General features: G+C 43.2%; 1 protein-coding gene across 5 annotated transcripts in view; it reads right to left on the bottom strand.

The window, feature by feature from the left end:
• Positions 1-22,634, bottom strand: part of DYNC1I1 (dynein cytoplasmic 1 intermediate chain 1) — a 261,497-nt gene that overhangs the window by 34,935 nt on the left and 203,928 nt on the right. For all 5 annotated transcript variants that reach the window (XM_083189469.1, XM_083189465.1, XM_083189466.1 and 2 more), the window contains 2 exons: positions 19,856-19,996; positions 14,646-14,771 (listed from right to left, as the gene is read on the bottom strand). In XM_083189469.1, coding sequence (XP_083045595.1) covers positions 14,646-14,771; positions 19,856-19,996 — 267 coding nt within the window. The remainder of the gene's footprint in view (positions 1-14,645; positions 14,772-19,855; positions 19,997-22,634) is intronic.

The following is a 22,634-nucleotide window of genomic DNA, read 5'->3' as shown; positions in this document are numbered from 1 at the left end:
GTGTGTAGGCAGGGGGTGGTGTGCAGGCAGGGGGTGGTATGCAGGCAGGGGGTGGTATGCAGGTAGGGGGTGGTATGCAGGCAGGGGGTTGCATGCAGGCAGGGGGTGGTATGCATGCACGGGGTGGTATGCAGGCACGGGGTGGTATGCAGGTAGGAGGTGGTGTGCAGAGAAGCGGTGGTATGCAGGCAGGGGGTGGTATGCAGGCAGGAGGTGGTATGCAGGTAGGGGGTGATATCCAAGCAGGGGGTCGCATGCAGGCAGGGGGTGGTATGCAGAGAAGCGGTGGTATGCAGGTGGGAGGTGGTATGCAGGTAGGAGGTGGTATGCAGGCAGGGGGTGGTATGCAGGCAGGGGGAGGTATGCAGGTAGGAGGTGGTGTGTAGGCAGGGGGTGGTGTGCAGGCAGGGGGTGGTATACAGGCAGAGGGTGGTATGCAGGTAGGAGGTGGTGTGTAGGCAGGGGGTGGTGTGCAGGCAGGGGGTGGTATGCAGGCAGGGGGTAGTATGCAGACAGGAGGCGGTATGCAGACAGGAGGCAGTATGCAGGCAGGGGGTGGTATGCAGGCAGGGGGTGGTATGCAGGTAGGAGGTGGTATGCAGGCAGATGGTAGTATGCAGCTAGGGGTGGTATGCAGGTAGAATGCAGGCAGGGGGTGGTATGCAGGCACGGGGTGGTATGCAGTTAGGAGGTGGTGTGCAGAATGGGAGTGGTATGCAGGCAGGAAGTGGTATGCAGGCACGGGGTGGTATGCAGGCTGGTAGTGGTATGCAGCCAGGAGGTGATATGCAGGCAGCGGTTGTACGAAGATATAAGGTGGTGTGCAGGCAGCAGGTGATATGCAGGTGGGAGGTGGTATGCAGGCAAGGTGTGGTGGCAGTATGCAGACAGGGGGCAGTATGCAGGCAGGGGGTGGTATGCAGGCAGCAGTTGGTGTGCAGGCAGCAGGTGGTATGCAGGCAGCAGGTGGTATGCAGGCAGGGGGTGGTATGCAGGCAGGGGCTGGCATCTATTACACCCTATATAGACATAGTACACTACACCCCAACATGTACTGACCACTGGCCATAATACATCTATTACACCCTATACAGACATAGGACACTACACCCCCAACATGTCCTGACCACCGGCCATAATACATCTATTACACCCTATACAGACATAGGACACTACACCCTAACATGATCTGAACGATGGCTATAATACATCTATTACACACTATACAGACATAGAACACTACACCCCAACATGACTGACCACTGGCCATAATACATCTATTACACCCTATACAGACATAGGACACTACACCCCCAACATGACCTGACCGCTGACCATAATACATCTATTACACCCTATACAGACATAGGACACTACACCCCAAACATGTCCTGACCACTGGCTATAATACATCTATTACACCCTATATAGACATAGGACACTACACCCCCAACATGTCCTGACCGCTGGCCATAATACATCTATTACACCTTATACAGACATAGGACACTACACCCCAACATGTCCTGACCACTGGCTATAATACATCTATTACACCCTATACAGACATAGGACACTACACCCCCAACATGTGCTAACCACTGGCCATAATACATCTATTACACCCTATACAGACATAGGACACTACACCCCCAACATGACCAGACCACTGGCCATAATACATCTATTACACCCTATACAGACATACTGTAGGACACTACACCCCAACATGTCCTGACCACTGGCCATAATACATCTATTACACCCTATACAGACATAGGACACTACACCCCGACGTGTCCTGACCACCGGCCATAATACATCTATTACACCCTATACAGACATAGGACACTACACCCCCAACATGTCCTGACCACTGGCTATAATACATCTATTACACCCTATATAGACATAGGACACTACACCCCCAACATGTCCTGACCGCTGGCCATAATACATCTATTACACCATATGCAGACATAGGACACTACACCCCAACATGTCCTGACCGCTGGCCATATTACATCTATTACATTGTATACAGACATAGGACACTACACCCCAACATGTCCTGACCACTGGCCATAATACATCTATTACACCCTATACAGACATAGGACACTACACCCCAACATGTCCTGACCACTGGCCATAATACATCTATTACTCCCTATACAGACATAGGACACTACAACCCAACATGTCCTGACCACTTGCTATAATACATCTATTACACCATATACAGACATAGGACACTATACCCCAAACATGTCCTGACCACTGTCCATAATACATCTATTACACCCTATACAGATATAGGACACTACACCCCAACATGTACTGACCACCGGCCATAATACATTAGGACACTACACTCCCAACATGACCTGACCACTGGCCTTAATACATCTATTACACCCTATACAGACATAGGACACTACACCCCAACATGTCCTGACCACCGGCCATAATACATCTATTACACACTATACAGACATAGGACACTACACCCCAACATGACCTGACCGCTGACCATAATACATCTATTACACCCTATACAGACATAGGACACTACACCCCCAACATGTCCTGACCGCTGGCCATAATACATCTATTACACCCGATACAGACACAGGACACTACACCCCAACATGATCTGAACGATGGCTATAATACATCTATTACACCCTATACAGACATACTGTAGGACACTACACCCCAACATGTCCTGACCACTGGCCATAATACATCTATTACACCCTATACAGACATAGGACACTACACCCCAACATGTACTGACCACTGGCCATAATACATCTATTACACCCTATACAGACATAGGACACTACACCCCCAACATGACCTGACCGCTGACTATAATACATCTATTACACCCTATACAGACATAGGACACTACACCCCAAACATGTCCTGACCACTGGCTATAATACATCTATTACACCCTATATAGACATAGGACACTACACCCCCAACATGTCCTGACCGCTGGCCATAATACATCTATTACACCTTATACAGACATAGGACACTACACCCCAACATGTCCTGACCACTGGCCATAATACATCTATTACACCATATGCAGACATAGGACACTACACTCCAACATGTCCTGACCACTGGCCATATTACATCTATTACACCCTATACAGACATAGGACACTACACCCCAACATGTCCTGACCACTGGCCATATTACATCTATTACATTGTATACAGACATAGGACACTACACCCCCAACATGTCCTGACCACTGGCTATAATACATCTATTACACCCTATATAGACATAGGACACTACACCCCCAACATGTCCTGACCGCTGGCCATAATACATCTATTACACCATATGCAGACATAGGACACTACACTCCAACATGTCCAGACGGCTGGCCATATTACATCTATTACATTGTATACAGACATAGGACACTACACCCCAACATGTCCTGACCACTGGCCATAATACATCTATTACACCCTATACAGACATAGGACACTACACCCCAAACATGTCCTGACCACTGGCCATAATACATCTATTACACCCTATACAGATATAGGACACTACACCCCAACATGTACTGACCACCGGCCATAATACATCTATTACACCCTATACAGACATAGGACACTACACCCCCAACATGACCTGACCACTGGCCTTAATACATCTATTACACCCTATACAGACATAGGACACTACACCCCCAACATGTCCTGACCACTGGCCATAATACATCTATTACACCCTATTCAGACACAGGACACTACACCCCAACATGTACTGACCACTGGCCATAATACATCTATACATATTGGAGATATACATCCGGTAGGGTATGGTCTCACACATTTATTTATTTATTTACAGTTTCTTATATAGCGCAGCAGATTCCGTTGCGCTTTACAATAGTAGACAGTGATAAGACAAACTGGGTAACAACAGACAGACTTGGAGGTAGGAGGGCCCTGCTGCAAGCTTACAATCTATAGGGATATAGGGGGGAAACATAAGAACAGGCACCAGTAATAGCATAGCAGTTACAAGTCCAGAAGGGAAGCTATATAATACATAAGTGCCTCGGAGGGTTATGCATGTAGAACTTAAATATGATAGGCTTGCCTGAAGAGGTGAGTTTTCAGGGAACACTTGAAAGTTTGGAGACTGGTGGAGAGTCTTAATGTGCGTGGAAGGGCATTCCATAGGATGGGAGCAGCCAGATAAAAGTCCTGTAATAATGAATGGGAGCTAGTGATCCGTGCAGAAGAGAGACGCAGATCTTGTGTAGAGCGTAGTGGTCGAGATGGGAGATATTTTGTGATAAGTGCAGAGATATATGCTGGTGCAGTATGGTTAATAGCTTTATAAGCAAGTAGAAGTGTTTTATATTGAATACGGTAATATACAGGCAACCAACACATGTGGAGCTTCCGAATTCCATCGCCGGAGCTTCCATCCCCGGCCCTGTGAAGAGACACATCCATCGCTAGGCCGGAGAGGGTGGCCAGAGGAGGGAAGAGGACGGAGGTGAGGATGGTGGAGGGAGGAAGGAAGCAGACATTACCCCACAGTGTGACAGCTTCTCTGGCGAGGCAGCTCACCCGGCCTGACGATGGTGGAAGGAGGAGAGGGAGGCGGACGTCCCCCGGTGCAGCAGGTCCCCCCCCCCCCCCCCGGCTTGGAGACAAATGCCGCAGACCCCCGGCCTGGAGACAGGTGGAAGTGCGGGTGGCCGCGACCCCAAATGGAAGGATGCGGGCCCGGAGGAGGACACCTGGGTGCAGCAGGTTCTCCGGCCGCAAATGGCACCCAGCATGCCCTGTTTGTAGTGCAGAGGGGGGCCCAGGCCGAAATCTGAGGGGCTCCCCCCCCCCCCCCCGCTGGTAACACGGAGGAGGCCTTGGAGGAAAGGTAAAGCTCCTGCATCAATGCAGGTCCCCAGCCCAGCGAGGGCCGAAAATCAACCTCCTGCCCCCGGCCTCACTGACTGACTCTCCCTCACTGTCTCCCCGTCTCCTTGCATGCTGCCCCCCCTCCAGCCAGGGCCCTGAGATGGTCTGTTGAGCCCCTCTGTTGGCTGCCAAGGAACTGTTTAACTCAGCCATATGTACCTCCGTGTCTCCCGTCTCATACACTGCATAGCAACCTATCACTGTACTGTCCCTGCTTAATTGTTACCTATCTGGCTGTTGCGGCGACTAGTGGCGCCGCTGATTGCTACCTATGTGCTGTGCAGCTTGGCAGGTATGTGTTCCCTGTGTGATAATACATCTATTACACCCTATACAGACATAGGACACTACTTCCTAACATAAGCTGACCAATGGCCATGACAATAAAATAATTATATTACTGTATCTACTCTATGTACAGACTGACGTAGGATGACGTAGGATACTGCACATAAATACAGTATAATTATGCCATTCATCACAAACATAATAGCATTGAGTTGTCCTTTGCGATGATAGGATTTCCGGGTTTATTACAGGATGGTCCTATATGATCATGCATCAGTCGTCTCGTGTCCAATCGGGACACTTGGAGGGATCCTGATCACAGCTAAAGACTACAGCATAGCAAAAGGATCCTTCACATACCCCTCAGTTAATCGTCACTGGCACCCAGCGTCCATTCAGGTGCAGTTACTCTGCCGGCTCGCAGAAATAAAACAGACGATTACGTAACTTTTTATTCTTTTGCTGCAATGATATCATTATCGGGGCTTTTATGTTGGCTCTCAATTTTGTAGGAACTGTAGAAGATCCATAGAGATAAATCATCAGGGTTAGGGTCAGATGTACTAAACAGCTGCAGGTGGTAAATACTGTATGGATACGAATACCTCTTAATGTTTTAAAATTCTAACTCAATGCAAAATATTCTCCACCCTCGATAGTGACCGGAACGGTGGTTGACCTTGTTGGGCACATCGGTGTCAAAGTTCCATGGATTGTCTGAGCAACCATAATGTGCTCAGACAGTCCATGGTAGTCAGCGCGGGGAGCAGAATTTGATAAAACATTTCACAACACTGGACAGCCCTCTGATTGATTGAGAGAGCTCTCAGAGGGCTCACATTCAGGCTGCCTATGATTGGCTGAAAGAGCTCTCTCTCAGCCAATCAGCAGAACACCAGCCCTCCGCTACACCACCACCCGCCAGGGATCCTGCTGCACACCAATTGCATTGCGATCAATCGCTTATGGAATTAGACAGATATTACGTACAGAACATAAAATCTATCGACGCAACATTCAACCGGTGGCCCGCGCATCGCATCGGGTGACACTCGTGCATATAATTATTCGATTTATTGCACAGCTGCGGTCGAAATCGAAGGATTGTATACAATATCGCCCTAGTGTATGGGCACCATTCCATTTACCAAAGCTTCTAAAAATGAAAAGAGGTGATGTTGCCATAGCAACCAGATTCCGTCTATCATTTCTCTATCGCAGGTTGCTATGGGCACTGTTTCCTGGCCAGCTGATAGGATGCCTATTCTTGGACACTGGTTAGGAATACAAAATGGCTTCCCACACCAAGGCCAACAGGTGACCTTAGTGATGTTTTATTATAATTCCTCTAAGCTCTCGTATATATTCTTTGGAATAAAACCAAAAAGCATCTGTCAAATAATTTAATTCGCAAGTGGATGTCATAACAGCTTCCAGGGCAATGCTGCCTTTTATATTGAGTTTTATAGCTTGCGTAACGTTACAAGCCGTCTCCGTACATGTAAGTATATGGAAACGGCCTTTACGGATAAACAAACACTAAGAGGAAAATGACATTGTGAATACACAGCCGCCCTAAACCAGCACATGGAAAACGGCATCAGCTGAATCTTATAAAACGATCTTCTCTCTGTGGAATGTTTCATATTGGGACGTTTTTACAGGGCGGGCAAACACGGCGTAACCTTCTGTGGTTTAAAGGGCCCCTATACTTAAAATACGAGGTGACACAAATGTATAGACTGTCTTGTAAGATTTCAAAAATATTCAACTTTAAAAGACCTACGGGTGTAATTTAGAGTTGTATTTAAACCAAAGGATTATGGGCATGTTTGTAAGTGAATAAAAAAAAAAATGTTTGCGTCTGGAACAAACCATGTTGCCATGCAAGGGAAGCAAATACATTAGATTTTTTTTTTCTGTGCAGGATAAATATCGGCTGCTTTTGCATCTAGCTCACAAATATTGGACAGTTTTATTTGTAGACTGCAATTTACGCTTCACTTTGAACACACCCCATCCAAATCTAACTCTCTGCATGATACAACTGCCCCGCCGAAACGCCCCCCCCCCCCCCCCCCCCCCCCCCGCTGGATCCTCTTTAACATGTGAGAGGATGTGTATGCGAACACACCCCCTTTCTTGCTGCCGAAGGGGAGAAAAATCACATGATTAGCAAAGCGTGATTTCAATCTGGGGGTGGCGGCTTAACTGAATGCTGGCCACTGAAAATTCTTAATCAGACCCAAAGTGATAACAGCATAGGTTGCTAATGTCCATTAACAATCAAAGTGATTGAAAATATGAATGACAGAGAAATCAGGGCGAAAAAACGTATAAGCAGCTCCAATACAACCCAAGCTTGTTCTACCAAACAAAAAAAAGTACTACAATAAATCAGGATTTTGGATGTATCAAATTGCTGTCCGGAAAATAATTTATTTTTCCTTTTCTTCTTGAATTTTCCTTATTGATATCACATGTATATACAAAAGAAAAGAAAAAAAGGCCACCTGTGTAGCAATGTCAAAAATAAAGAATAAACAAAAGGAGAGGAACATCCCACACTCACACATGTGCATGCGGCAATGTATACATAAAGGTATCTTTGTGTTGGAGATGGCCTTCACCAAAATCCACCCAGTGATAGGAAATAATAGATGTACTTTTCAATAACAGTAGTAGTAAGAATAAAAAAGCATGTAAAGGTTTCTTTCATGGGCGTACCCCAACTCACAGTTCAAGAGGAAGCTCAAATCACATCAAGGTATCTTTTTTTTGGACCACAATCACTGAAGTTTTAGAGATACAAAAACTTTAATGGATCCAAAAGTCCAAACATAAAATGCACAAACATTATAAAGGAGCACAAAAATTCCACAACAGCAGGGTAAAAAGCTGATGTCATAAACAGGACCCAATTTCAAAAAGACCTTCCGGATAAGTCCATTTAAAAAGAAAGTCCAAAACTAATGCCTCTGCTGCTGTTACAGATGTTGAGTGGTCCACCTCAGTGCAAGTCCAAAATCCAACGCGTTTCAGTTAAAATCAAGGTTCCTCGATAAAGATTTGAATCGAAATGCGTTGGGTAATATGCGCATGTGCAAAACCCATTCGCTCCAGGGGGGGGGGGCGCAAAAAGGGGGCTGGAGAAGGGCGTCCCCATGAAAATTCTGGACATTCCCCTGGGTATGCAGGCGGGTCGATGCTTGCTCGGGGCTGATGTCACATGATGTCAGCGCCCGCTCCCTTTTCCAGCGATCTGCGGCAGGAATAAAAGTCAGTACAGACTGGCTTTTGTTACCGAAGTGGAGAGAAAACATTCGATGGTTGGCGACCATCTAATTCTCTCCCCTCCGGCTGCATCCCTATAGGGCCTAATTCAGCATGGATCTCTAATTAGAGAGGAAATTCCCAAATCAAGCGTATATCAGCCAACTGCACATACACAGCAATCGCTGCATGTCTGTGACGTCGGCGATGACCACTTCCAGGGCGTCTCAGTCGCAGACTTACTCAGAATTTGCACATAGGGGAATTGCGAAGGGATCTGCGAGTGGATAGCGATTGCATTTTGGATAGCGGAATGCATATTGCACAGAGCGTTTTATTCTGTCTTGGAGGCGGCTTTTTGCTCACAGTCCACAGCAAATTCTATAATTAGTGATGCATGCTGATTTAGGCCACAGATTGTAAGCTCCACTGGGGCAGGGACTGATGTGAATGGCCAAATATTTTCAGGAAAGCGCTGTGGAATATGTGTGCACTATCTAAACAACTGGTGATAATAATAACTGTGTAACAACCAATCAGGTTACGCAAGAGCATGTGTAGGAATCTGTACAGCACAGGTGTAGCTGTATAGCACAGGTATCGCTGTATAGCACAGGTGTAGCTGTATAGCACAGGTATCGCTGTACAGCACAGGTATAGCTGTACAGCACAAGAATAGCTGTATAGCACAGGTATAGCTGTATAGCTCAGGTGTAGCTGTACAGCACAGGTATCGCTGTACAGCACAGGTATAGCTGTACAGCACAGGTATAGCTGTACAGCACAGGTGTAGCTGTATAGCACAGGTATCGCTGTATAGCACAGGTATAGCTGTACAGCACAGGTGTAGCTGTATAGCACAGGTATAGCTGTACAGCACAAGAATAGCTGTATAGCACAGGTATAGCTGTATAGCTCAGGTGTAGCTGTACAGCACAGGTATCGCTGTACAGCACAGGTATAGCTGTACAGCACAGGTGTAGCTGTATAGCACAGGTGTAGCTGTACAGCACAAGTATAGCTGTATAGCACAGGTATAGCTGTACAGCACAGGTATAGCTGTACAGCACAGGTATAGCTGTACAGCACAGGTATAGCTGTATAGCTCAGGTGTAGCTGTACAGCACAGGTATCGCTGTACAGCACAGGTATAGCTGTACAGCACAGGTGTAGCTGTATAGCACAGGTGTAGCTGTACAGCACAAGTATAGCTGTATAGCACAGGTATAGCTGTACAGCACAGGTGTAGCTGTATAGCACAGGTATAGCTGTACAGCACAAGAATAGCTGTATAGCACAGGTATAGCTGTATAGCTCAGGTGTAGCTGTACAGCACAGGTATCGCTGTACAGCACAGGTATAGCTGTACAGCACAGGTGTAGCTGTATAGCACAGGTGTAGCTGTACAGCACAGGTATCGCTGTACAGCACAGGTGTAGCTGTACAGCACAGGTGTAGCTGTACAGCACAGGTATAGCTGTACAGCACAAGTATAGCTGTACAGCACAAGTATAGCTGTACAGCACAGGTATAGCTGTACAGCACAGGTATAGCTGTACAGCACAAGTATAGCTGTACAGCACAGGTATAGCTGTACAGCACAGGTGTAGCTGTATAGCACAGGTAAAGCTGTACAGCACAGGTATAGCTGTATAGCACAGGTATAGCTGTACAGCACAGGTATAGCTGTACAGCACACGTGTAGCTGTATAGCACAGGTGTAGCTGTACAGCACAGGTATCGCTGTATAGCACAGGTAAAGCTGTACAGCACAGGTATAGCTGTATAGCACAGGTATAGCTGTACAGCACAGGTATAGCTGTACAGCACAGGTGTAGCTGTATAGCACAGGTGTAGCTGTACAGCACAGGTATCGCTGTATAGCACAGGTAAAGCTGTACAGCACAGGTATAGCTGTATAGCACAGGTATAGCTGTACAGCACAGGTATAGCTGTACAGCACAGGTGTAGCTGTATAGCACAGGTGTAGCTGTACAGCACAGGTATCGCTGTATAGCACAGGTATAGCTGTACAGCACAAGTATAGCTGTACAGCACAGGTATAGCTGTACAGCACAGGTATAGCTGTACAGCACAGGTATAGCTGTACAGCACAGGTAAAGCTGTACAGCACAGGTATAGCTGTACAGCACAGGTATAGCTGTACAGCACAGGTATAGCTGTATAGCACAGGCGTATGTTGGTGCTGTATAAACAGCAAAAAAAATGCAGGGTGTTCTGATTTCTAAGTGGACCTACATAGACGTGATTTTCGTCTCTTTTAGGGGCCGATAAATATTAAGCCTTATTCTGCTTTAGTAATAGATTTAGTATCACCCATACTAACAGAGATGACAGCTGAGATCCCTACAGCAGCCGCATCCCCCATGGTTTATGGTATAGCGGATTGATGCTGTCTAGATCGACCACCCTTAGCCAAACCCATCTAGTTAGATGCCTAAAAATAGTTGACCGCATTAATCGCCCGTTTAGTGGGAGTGCTAAAAAAATACAGGCATGCCAGAATAACGCAGGTGTGCCTAGGGAAACCGCAGGCGTGTCCAAGCATTTTAGGGGAGGGTGTGTGACGTCAGCTCCAGCCTCGATCATGCTGATGTCATCGCAGTCACCAAGTAAGTCCAGGGCTGCTCAGAGCCAGCGATTAGTGGTAACATCACTGAATGGAGAGCACCTTACGATGGGTTTTAGACATTAATTCGTAAGGTGCGTTTTCACTCTAGTGGGGCGGTGTTTACCTGATCGCTGCAAATTTTGCTACCTGCCCTGTGATCCTGAATCAGGACCCTAATATGTATCATGGTCCCGATGTAATAATAACAAACTTATTCTAAAACAAAAGCATAACAAATATGACTTTTCTGATTTACACTATTACACTGATTTCACGGAACTTGCTAAAATATCGGCCAATATATGTCACCATTACTGGGCGTCAATATCGGATAATGGGATTCCTACGTGTTCCAAGCAGTAGGGATGACGGCTGTAAAAAAAACCGGAATCCAGCGTCCCGATGAGGAGGATCAGAGCAGGGGATCTGTAAGTACCCTCACCCTCTCTCCCCACCCCCTAATCCTCCTCCTTGCAGCGTTACCCAGCGCTAAACATAAATCGGTCAGCAGATTACACTCTCTGTACGACCAGTATTTGCTTGTAGCAGTCATAAGACCATTCAAAAATGGCAGTCTGGTAGAACATGCTGGGGTTTGTATTTCCATAAGAACTATAGTACCAGGGTCTGGCCATGAGAATGTCTTGGATGAATCAGGATACTTATTCGCAGTTAATCTGAGCAGCTGGTAAACGACAGCATATGTGCAGAACAGTAATGTGGAGACATACAGAAGTCCTGAGCAGAGATCTGCGAGGTCCTGGCCAGGCCTTTAAACTCAAAATCACATTTTAACTCCATGGGGAAAATAAACTCTGCTTTAGTATGTCTGTGTACAGTGCAGGGTAAAGCGGTTAAACATAATAAACAGGCTAAAACCCAATAAACATTGATAGTTACCAAATTAAAGTCCACAAATCTGGGGACAATATGCTGTGCATGACCGGTAAGGTAGTAGAACACGGTGATTGAACACAGGTTGAGGGTCATCAAGTGAAGCTGATGGACTTAGAGTGAGCAGTTCTTCCGCAAAGTAGTGTTACGAGTGTGTCTAGAAGGAGATCATTCCCTTTCCTGCTGCTGTAACTCCTCCCTCCACACAGCCCTTGTCTGCCGACCTCCGGAGCCGTCCTCCCCTTAACATAAGCACTGACCTTTACACTGTATTGCTAGTTACTGTGGACTGGGATCAGCACTCCGTCCTTCTCACAACCTCCCTTCAGCTGTTGTTACTGCTCACTATCCACTTTATATGTTCCTCTTCCCCCGCAGCTGGCCCCTTTGTTCCGTCTTTCCTCTCCTTGGACCCAAATGCCACTAACTCCCTACCATCTTGTGGCGTCCCCCTTCGTACCACACCCCCCACTTTCCCCTCAGCTCTCCTTTCATCACTCGCCTTGGCCACAAGTGCCCCTCCCCATCATCCTCTTGTGGCACCCCCCTCCCACCATTGGGCCCCTAGCTGTACTGCCCCCTGTCTGATCCTGCATTTCCCTGTGCATGGTGCCGGCCCTGATTAAATACTGTGATTTTCCACTGTATTTTCTCTCTAGTTGGAAAAGCACTTTATTCAAACACAACCTTAAAATATAATAAAATAAGCTGTGTGTTATGTTAATGAAGCACATAAAGGTGTCAAGGACCTGGTATTTGTGGATCTGACAGAGGTCCTTGGGCTCCGGCAGAGGTAACTCTAGGAGGATGGAGTAATGCAGGTGGTTGGATATATTGGTGGGCATGAACAGTAGGCAAGCTGAAAGTAGCAATGGAGGTTAACGTGATCCAGAGCAAGGGAGCGGAGTATAACACACCAGGGATGTTCATCAGGAAGCCCCGCAAGGAGGTTCAGACTTCTGAGGCACCCGACGTGCCTCACACGGACCACTGTCTGGTTCCTCTAAGCCAGCATTGATGAGTGTTTAATACGCAGGAACGAAGAGTGAAGAACTGAAGAAAGCTCGGAACCGGGGAATTTACTGGACAGACTGGACTATATTAGGGACCAGAGAATTACCATATGGACTGGACTGAAAACTGAAGAATGTTCAGGAACAGAGAATTACCACACAAACTGTACCGGATGGTTGAAGAACTAAGGAATATTCGGAACCGGAGAATTACCAGACTGGACCGGATGGTTGAAGAACTAAGGAATATTCGGAACCGGAGAATTACCAGACTGGACCGGATGGTTGAAGAACTGAGGAATATTCAGGATCAGTGAATTACCAGTCAGACCGGATGTTTCAAGTCCTGAAGAACGACTTGGATACAAACCAAATGCAGGAATCACAAGACGAGGAGCTCAGGGCCGTTGCACACACAGACTGGCTGTGAAAAGCGTTGCTTTGGCATCTTGTGAATTCTGGAAATAACCCTTACAATGCCAAAAGAAAAGCTCTAATTGGCTAGAATAATTGGCCCTAATTGGGTAACCTGCGGTCACCTGGTCAAACCGCCATGGCGGCGTCCAGGGAATAAGGACAGCGGGAGCAGCTGCTGCCGCTAATTCACGGTGACGCTGGAAGATGCTGACAAGGGAGGGGAGACGTCAGACAGATGGGCAGTGACTCCAATCCCCAAAGGAGAGCCGCACCGTCGGGTAAGCGTCATGAGCGGCGGCCCGTGACAAAAAGGTTTAATATTTTATATAATAACAATTTAAGCATGCACCATTTTTCTTCATTGTAATCCTACAGAATAATGATCTCCTTTTTAAAATCTCTCTCTTTTTATTTCATCATACAATAAAAACATTTCCTGGACCCTTAAAACTCAAAAAAGCATACGTCATTTTGTTCCAATAGCAACTATGGAGTCTTAAATCAAGCGTATATATATTTTTTTGCCTTTTAGTGACAAATCTTAATGTTTTCTGGAAATACTTTTTATACATAGACTATGGCCTTCATTACCTTGTATACAAAAAAATATAGATTAGGTAATGTATAGCGGTTTCCGCCTACTATGATGCCACAGGTATCTAATAAATGGATAAGTTTCATGTTCGATGATGTCTCTGGCTCCTAGTGATTGGATAGGCTGCATTATCAGTGATGTCACTGGCCCCTAATGAATGGAAATTGCTGCATTTTCAGTGATGTCACTGCTGTCTTCTATTGAGCGTATAGGCTGCATTTTCAGGGATATTATTGGTTCCTATTGAACTCATAGGTTGCTTTCTCAGTGATGTCACTGGTTCCTGCTGCATTCTCACAAATTTTGTTCAAGTCAAAAACATGGTTGCCTCCGCTGGATTTTCACCACTGGGAGCACTAGACAATGCAGGTTTTTTTAATCATGTAATCATGTTGACATGTGAGTTATTTAGTAATATTGCCTAAAGGTGCACATTTTTATTTTACTAATGCAAGTTGTACAGTGAGAGTAAACATGTGCTGGTTCCATATTTAGTGCGGCTTTGAGCAATGTTGGTAAATAGCCCTCAGTAAATCATTTCTACGTTGCTTATTACCTCGCCAACATCATATATCCAGATCCGTCCTTCAGAATCTCCGACAGCCACTTCGCGGCCACTCTGAGCCCAACGAACCCGGTTGAGAGCAGACGCTCCTTCCACTGTTGTGCTTGCAGTAGGGACCTTGAATTTGTAGGAATAATGAAAACACAAATGACGTTACTGTAATAGCTGACACCCAAAGAACGCATATGTCAAAATATATATGTATTTTTTTAAATCACCTTTTTCCCCCCCAGATACAGGAAATTCCCTTATATAAGCCCACCGCACTCTGTAGACAGCTCCTCGTAACCTTGGTAGTATTTATGATGGGACAATAAGCCTTTTTTTAAAGAAATTTCATCACATTCCACTCTGCATGTAATGGAAATGTTTTCCATATTATGCACTAAAAGCATACAATAAAATCTACCAGAGTTTTGGTTCTAGCTGTTCTGAAATATCTCATCAATATAGGGTATACTTAGGAAACCTACGGTATAACCAGCAGCTGTGAAACTACAAATTTTAGCATTCCCAGTCAGCTAAAAACATACTTTTTACTCCAATTTGAGGGTGTGTAAGGATGGTAGGAGGGTGTAAGCAATCTGTAACTGTTGTGGGACTACAGAACTCAACTTGGCTTGCCAAAATGACTCATGGCAGGGGTGTAATTAGATGTTCATAGGCTCCATAGCAAAAGTGTGTAAGGGCCCCTATTTACCAGCCAATACTGATCATTTTAGATAGCACATCTAACTTACAGAGGGAAGATGGCCCCCCCAAAGCTCTAGGCCCCATAGCAGCTGCACCCCCTGCACCTATGGTAGTCATGTTCTTGACTAAGTCCCTGCAGTTCTCAAGATTTTCTGCTGGGATTAATAGTGTCCACAAACTTGCTCAGTATTTTTAAATAACATTAAAGTTTTTTTGTTTTGTGGCGCCTAAAAAATCAACAATAGATGATTTACAAGAATGTTAAATGATACAGCATCTGTTATGTAGACCTACTTTGATTATTATCTAAATTAAAAAATGCAACATTGCAAGACCTAAAATCTTAGGCCATGCTAAAAGAGTAATAAACGTAATAGTACATTAGTAAACCCCAAAAAAGTGATTTATTATTTTTTTTTATTGGATACCACGATTGTCAGTGCCAAATCGTTCAAGCATTATTTTGGAAATGACAAAAAAATAAAATAAAGTCTCAAGTATAAAAGATATATTTTCGCATGTACAAAAAAAACAAGAAACAAGCAAAAAATTGTAAAAAAATCTTTAAAAAACATTAAAAACTTTGAGTGCCAAGTGAATTTGTCAAAACTGGTGCGAAAATTGACAAGCAAACATTTTTATTCATCCTAATGACCTGTAATGTTACTTTACATAGTAAATATAATCTTTTTTTTTACACAACTCTTTTTATTTGAATTTATATAACAAATGTGAGCGATGCTGGCATTTTTAATTGCTATGCTGCATATCTCTCACAGAGTTGACACTCCTATTTTAAACATCTCTGACAGAGATGTTGGCACTCAAGGGTTAATATTCTTCCACGTTGGCGCCTTTGCCCCATATTAAATTTTTTTTGAAAATATTTAAAATTTTAAGAAGTTCTCCACAAATAAATGGGTTAAATGGTCTCTTTTTTTGTGTGTGTTTGAAAGAATAAAAAGTTCGTAAACATGCCAGAGTTAGTTGAGCGGGACCTAGTGGTACACATTTCTCTGTAGATGCCAGCTGTGTGGTGCCCAGCCGCTCCTGCTAAATACAGTACTCTTTATACGGATGTCTGCAGCTATACTTTGTGACGGCTCCCTCAGCAGAGCCTATGAAACGGAACCGCTGTTCTCTGGGACAAAGCGCTCAGCACGCCAGCCATCAATTCTGCAGACTGCTGAACTGCGAGTACTCTGCAATTCACAATGTGAGTTAAACTACTGTACTGACACGGTCCTTTAGCAATTGTTTGAGGTAGCAATTTGGAGGGATGAGACTTCTATTTTATTTAATACAAATACTATTGTACTGTACTGCATTCAACTGGTTGCAGAGTGCTTCTATTTCCCCATGCAGCGCTCTCCTAACATGTTATTAAATGGGGATGCTATTTAGGCTCTGGATAAAGTATATTCATGTAAATGGCAGCCGCTAATCTGTTCCCTGGGTCATTCGTCGGGACAAAGGCAATCAATTAACCCCGATGGTTCATTGTCAAATAATCCCAATGAGCAATAATAATACAATCTCAAACTCCATTTAAAAAAATAAAAAAAGCTGTTGTTTTTTAATATTTTTCGTTTGTGTGTTACCGCCGTTACATTATAACTAGGACCAAATTAAATTAGAATATTTTTTGAAAAATGTATAAAAAATTTTTAGATCTCGATATGTATGCTAAATGATCTGTCTAAGAGACGTGTTGTAGCTATTTAACAATTGCATATTAGGGTACAACGGTTTCATGAAATTAAATATGCATTTTATTGAATGAGTGTTGTCACATGTGTATTTTAACCATCCCCCTTTTAGAAAATATGTCTATTCAATTGGCAACGCTTGCTATTATTTCACTGCATCTCAGTTGCTATATCGTAACCAAAATGAAGACATCCAACCTCCCCGCAAAAAAAAACACACTGCTTGAAAAAAAAATGATAACTGTTTTCAAATTTTAGAAATATAGAACTACTTTAATTACAGAATTCATTAAACTATATCATATATATTGTGCCTAACGTAATCTATATTTTTATTATAGGAGCAGGCTTCTTTTTATATTATTGTTTTTGAATTTTTTTAAATTCTAATCTTTAAAAATATTTCCATTTTCAAATTCCACGCTGGTTTATAATGTCCCCGTGAAAATTTTAAAGGGTATTTCGCCTCTTATCACTAATGTATATTTCTACAGCATTCGGCACTGAGTTCTAATAACCAAATTGTACCTTTTGTCTTCGTGAAATATTTCAAATTGTAAAATCCAGGAAACTGTTATAAATCTACAGGAAGGTCAATTAATTCATACATAATAAAAAAATAATCCATACATAATAAATAATAATCCGTATATGTTTCAAAGTAATTTTAAAAGAACAAAAATATGAAAATTAATACGAGCAATACTCTCTTTTAGGATTTGTTGACAAAAAGATTTATTCCAAAATAAAAATAGTTCCATATAAAAAGTTATAGAATTGTAAAATTGATATATTCTTTGTTTAGTTTAAATATTCTTTTATTCATATGCAAGTGTCTGGCGATAAGAATATTCTACAAACTTTTCCATGTACTTGGCCTATATTTAATATTTTCCTTAACAATCAAATTCTGTAAGGTGTTCCTCATTAGACATGTAAATTTGTCATGCAAATTGTGTTTTCATTTTTGTTTTTCTTTTGCTATTCTGGAGACATTTTGTATTTAATGATAATACCTGAAAGACATCTTCATTTATATTCCCCCCCCAAAAAAATTTTTAGTTTTTTTTTTTTTTTTTGCAGTCAGTCCCCTCCTGTATATCCTCCAGCTGTCTGCTTCCTAATTAAAAAGGCTACAATACTTCCTGCTCGGGAACACTTCAAACATTCCTGTGATGCTGATTCATTTGAGATACGACAGCGGTTTTCTACCTGTACTACATATAATAAGGAGCAAAACCACAAAATTGAAAAACCTCTGAAGCAGAGAAGAGAAAAATTTGGGGAATTTTTCAAATATTGTATTTGAAATACTGTAATATATATATATATATATATATATATATATATATATATATATATATATATATATATATATATATATTATTGTCATAATACTAATTTGTGCAATAGCCTGTTCTTTTTTTAAATCTAAACAAATGTTTATTTTCCAAGTTCAAAAAAATATTTAATAGAGATCAATTACTTGAATTGTGCTACCGAGCTTTGAAAGTGACTTAAAAAAAAATTCCCATTTAAATTAGAATTATACCATGAAATCAACAGAAATAAATTACTATATATATATATATATATATATATATATATATATATATATATATATATATATATATATATATATATATATATATATATATACATATATACACACACACACATTTTTACATAAAAAAAAATACAAAACAATAATACATTTAAATGAAGGGCTTTAACCATAGCCTACAATATAAATTTCGCTTGACACTTCGCCACCAATAAATTGATGTCCGGTTCGCTAAGCCAACTATCTTTCCCACTGGTGACAAATGAGTGGTTTCTATGTCCATCACCAATCAGGCCACAAACCCAGTCATAAAAAAAAAAAAAACATAAGAAAATTTAGACAAACATTAAATATATAAGTAACTTTAAAATAATAATAATAATAATAATAATAAAACCTAAAATCATAAAGTTATAGATACATTAACCCCATCAACACCAAGGAGAAATGAGCGAAGAGAATCTCAAAAGATGACAATATTGCTGTTGTCTATATTGAGCAGGCCTATTGGAATTTTTTTTAAATGAATAATAGTCTTTATAATATTAGATATTCATTTAGAATATTAGATACTAAACAGACATATTGCATTTTTTACATATTGATAAAAATCTGAATATGAAGCAGGCAGGAAGATGCCTTTTATTATTATTATTATTATTATTATTATTATTATTATTATTATTTCTAGACGGTGATTAATAAACATCTCATACATTAAAAAGACATATTGCATTTTCAAAAATAATAATAATAATAATAATAATAATAATATATATATCACCTCCATTCATTAAGCATAAATATGCATAAATATGCATGCATTCAGTTCCTGATTATTTATTATTAATGTAAAATTATTATCATCATTACATTTACATTAATAAAGTAAAAATTAATAATAATAATATAATATATAATATAATATAATAATACATTACAATTACAATACATTATAATAAATAATCAGGAACTGATTGCATACAATATTTTTGTGTAATGTATGGAGGTGGTAATCATGATTATTATATTATTTAAATTATGAATAAAATAAATATACAATAATACATTTAATAATACATCGATCAGGCATTGATAGGCAGACATCATCACTATGCACAGCCCCTGCAAGGAGTGTGAGACAGCAGAGTACTGAGGAGGAGTAGTCAGAGAATCGCTAGTAAGACGCAACAGAGTCGCAGCTCCAGCCACAAAGGGTTAAAGAGCCAGCTCACCTCTGTGTCATTATTCAGGTTCCACAGATCCAAGCGCCCCATCCCGTCCACACAGGCGAACAGAGCTGGATGCAGCGGCGACCACATGACGTCGTAGACATAGTCTGCATTGTCTTCAAAGGAGTAGAGCGGCTTGTTGTGCTGTAAAGCAGAGAGAGCAGGAAGACTTAGTGGCGCTGCTGCTGCCTCCGGCTGTCTGGAGCCTAATTAAAAACTTTGCACGTTTACAAACACACACACAAAAAAGTTTTAAGTTTAAAAAAAAAAAAGTGTCATAAAACTGCTGAGATGAAAGTCCGGAGACTGTAACTTTAATATCACAACAAGTGTCCACTGGCAGCCATGGGATTATTGGGAGAGGAGCAGGGAGATGACTGGGGAGAGGGCGCTATACTCCCCCCCCCCTCCCCCCCCCCCTCAAGCCCATTCACTCATCAAAGCAGGTAGGACCTGGAGATGGAATTGGTGCAGGGGCAGAACCAGAATGCAGGTTCTCCGCACGAAATGAATCAAGTTGGAAATGATAATGAGTCTTGGATCCCCCCTAAAGAGCCACCAAATTTGACTTTAATCAGCGGGATGAGGCTGCTGCAGGGTTGGAGCGCCATCTAGTGGCCGTTCTGCATAGCGGTGATAAGGGCAGTGATGCAGCGAGGCTAGAGAGCTGCTGACCATTTCTAAATTATAAATGGATTCAGTCATCGGGACACGGTCACTAGGCGTACAACAACTAGGTCGACACCACTAGCATGACATGCATGAAAGTCGACATGACTGAAGGTAGACATGGGGTTAGGTTGACAGGGGAATTAGGTTGACATGGGAAGGTCAATAGTCAAAAGGTCCACATGGGGTTTTTCACTTTTCTTTTTGAGCCGACGTGCCGACAGGCAGTATTTCATGCCCTACCATCCACTTGGTGGGAGAATAAAATAGTTTGCCGAGTGCACCGTGCCCGAAGCATGGCGAGCACAGTGAGGCATTTGAGGGGACGTGGTGCACTTTTTTACTGCCCATGTTGACTATGTCAACATTTGTGCCAAAAAAAAGTGAAAAAAAACCCTCGTCAACCTTTTGACTTTCGACCTACCCCATGCCGACCTAATGACCCTGTTGACCTAACCCCTTGTCAACCTTCAGTCATGTCGACACCTTCAGTCATGTCGACCTAGTGGTGTCGACCTCATGCTTGTCGACCTAGTTGCTGTCTGTCCAGTGATCCATACCCCAATCATTCTATTGCCCTGTGGTCATCTCAGCACTTCTCATGTCAAAAGGTTCTAGTACAAAGTTCGGTACTTGTGTAGTTTCGCAGCATGGCGCCGTGCTACTTCCGGCTGTTACGCTCGCCACAAACTATGTTAAAAAAAAGTAACTTAACTCCATGCCAACATGGATAGTTCATACCTCCACTATCCATGTTGGCATGGAGTTGATTTTAAATAGCGTGGCGAGCGTAGCGAGCCACCGAGCCCGCAGCGTGGACGAGCGAAGGGAGCCACGCAAGGGGACTCAGACGCACGGCGCCATACTGGCGCCGTGAAACTACACAAGTACCCAAAGTTCACTTCTACTGTATATGTGGGTGTCGCAAAGCCCCCCCCCCCCCCCCAGCTGTATACAGTATACTATATGCACAGTAACAGCAGAACAAGACATAAAGTAACTGTCAATGAGAAACACTATAGTAATAAACCAAGTGCTGCCTATAGGTATTGGAAGCAGGGACAATGCTGATATGACGAAGGAGGCGCTGCTGTAGTACATAATGTCAGCATGGCGGTCTCAGCGTAACCGTACCATACAGCAGTATACCCATAAAATGGACTCTCCACATTATGACGCTGACAATCTGTCCATATTGACGTGGTGAACATTTCCACCGTGCACATTTTGTACAGGTCGACATTCTGAATGTTTATGTAATGACTGGATACCGTTGTCTGTGAGAGCTCACATGCAAAGAGGGGTGCCCATTTGGGGATATGGTCATTAGGTCAACCCTATTAATGTCGACATGCATTGGGTCAAACACTGAAGGCCAATAGGCCTTAGATCGACACCTGAAATAGGTCGACATGACAGCGTTCATGATAGACAGACATTTTTTAATATATTAATATTTGTAAAATATGATAAAACGGACCAGTGGTGGCTCAAGCTAATTCCTGACTGGGGTGCCACAGACTAGGGTACCACAGACTAGGGTACCACATACTAGGGTACCACAGACTAGGGTGCCACAGACTAGGGCGCCACAGACTAGGGCGCCACAGACTAGGGCGCCACAGACTAGGGTGCCACAGACTAGGGTACCTGATTGTATGAGGCTAATAAGACGTCTACAACCAGGAGAAATGTGTCTGACGCACATCGTCATGCAAGAAGGCTGTGCAGGGCCTGATTAACCAATAGGCTGTTAGGAGTGCTGGGTCCTGGTGGGGCGGGGGCCACAGCGCTGGCACAATAGATTGTGCTGGAATGGGAACACTTCCTGGAGCTACTGGAGTTGGGGCCAAGCAAGGTTTTGTGAGATCTTCCCCGGGCACTGTGGGTGCAGTGATGCCTGCTGGGTTTGCCGGCGTCACCAAGGCAGGGATGCCGGGAAGAGGAGATCCTGTGAGAGCCGAGGCTGGCTCCTCCCCCCCAAGGCTGTGATTGATGCCAGTACTGCTAGGGCGGTAAGTAGCCATATGAATGGAGCGGGGGCCTGAGCCTGTTACAGATTTTTAGCTGCGGCTGGAACCCTTATTCAGGCCCTGGGGACGGGTAACGCTGA

The sequence above is a fragment of the Crinia signifera genome, chromosome 5 (genome assembly GCF_055691185.1).
Source record: "Crinia signifera chromosome 5, ASM5569118v1, whole genome shotgun sequence".
Lineage (NCBI taxonomy): Eukaryota > Metazoa > Chordata > Amphibia > Anura > Myobatrachidae > Crinia > Crinia signifera.
The sequence above is the reverse complement of the archived record's forward strand: the minus strand, read 5'-3'. Positions and strand labels throughout refer to the sequence as shown.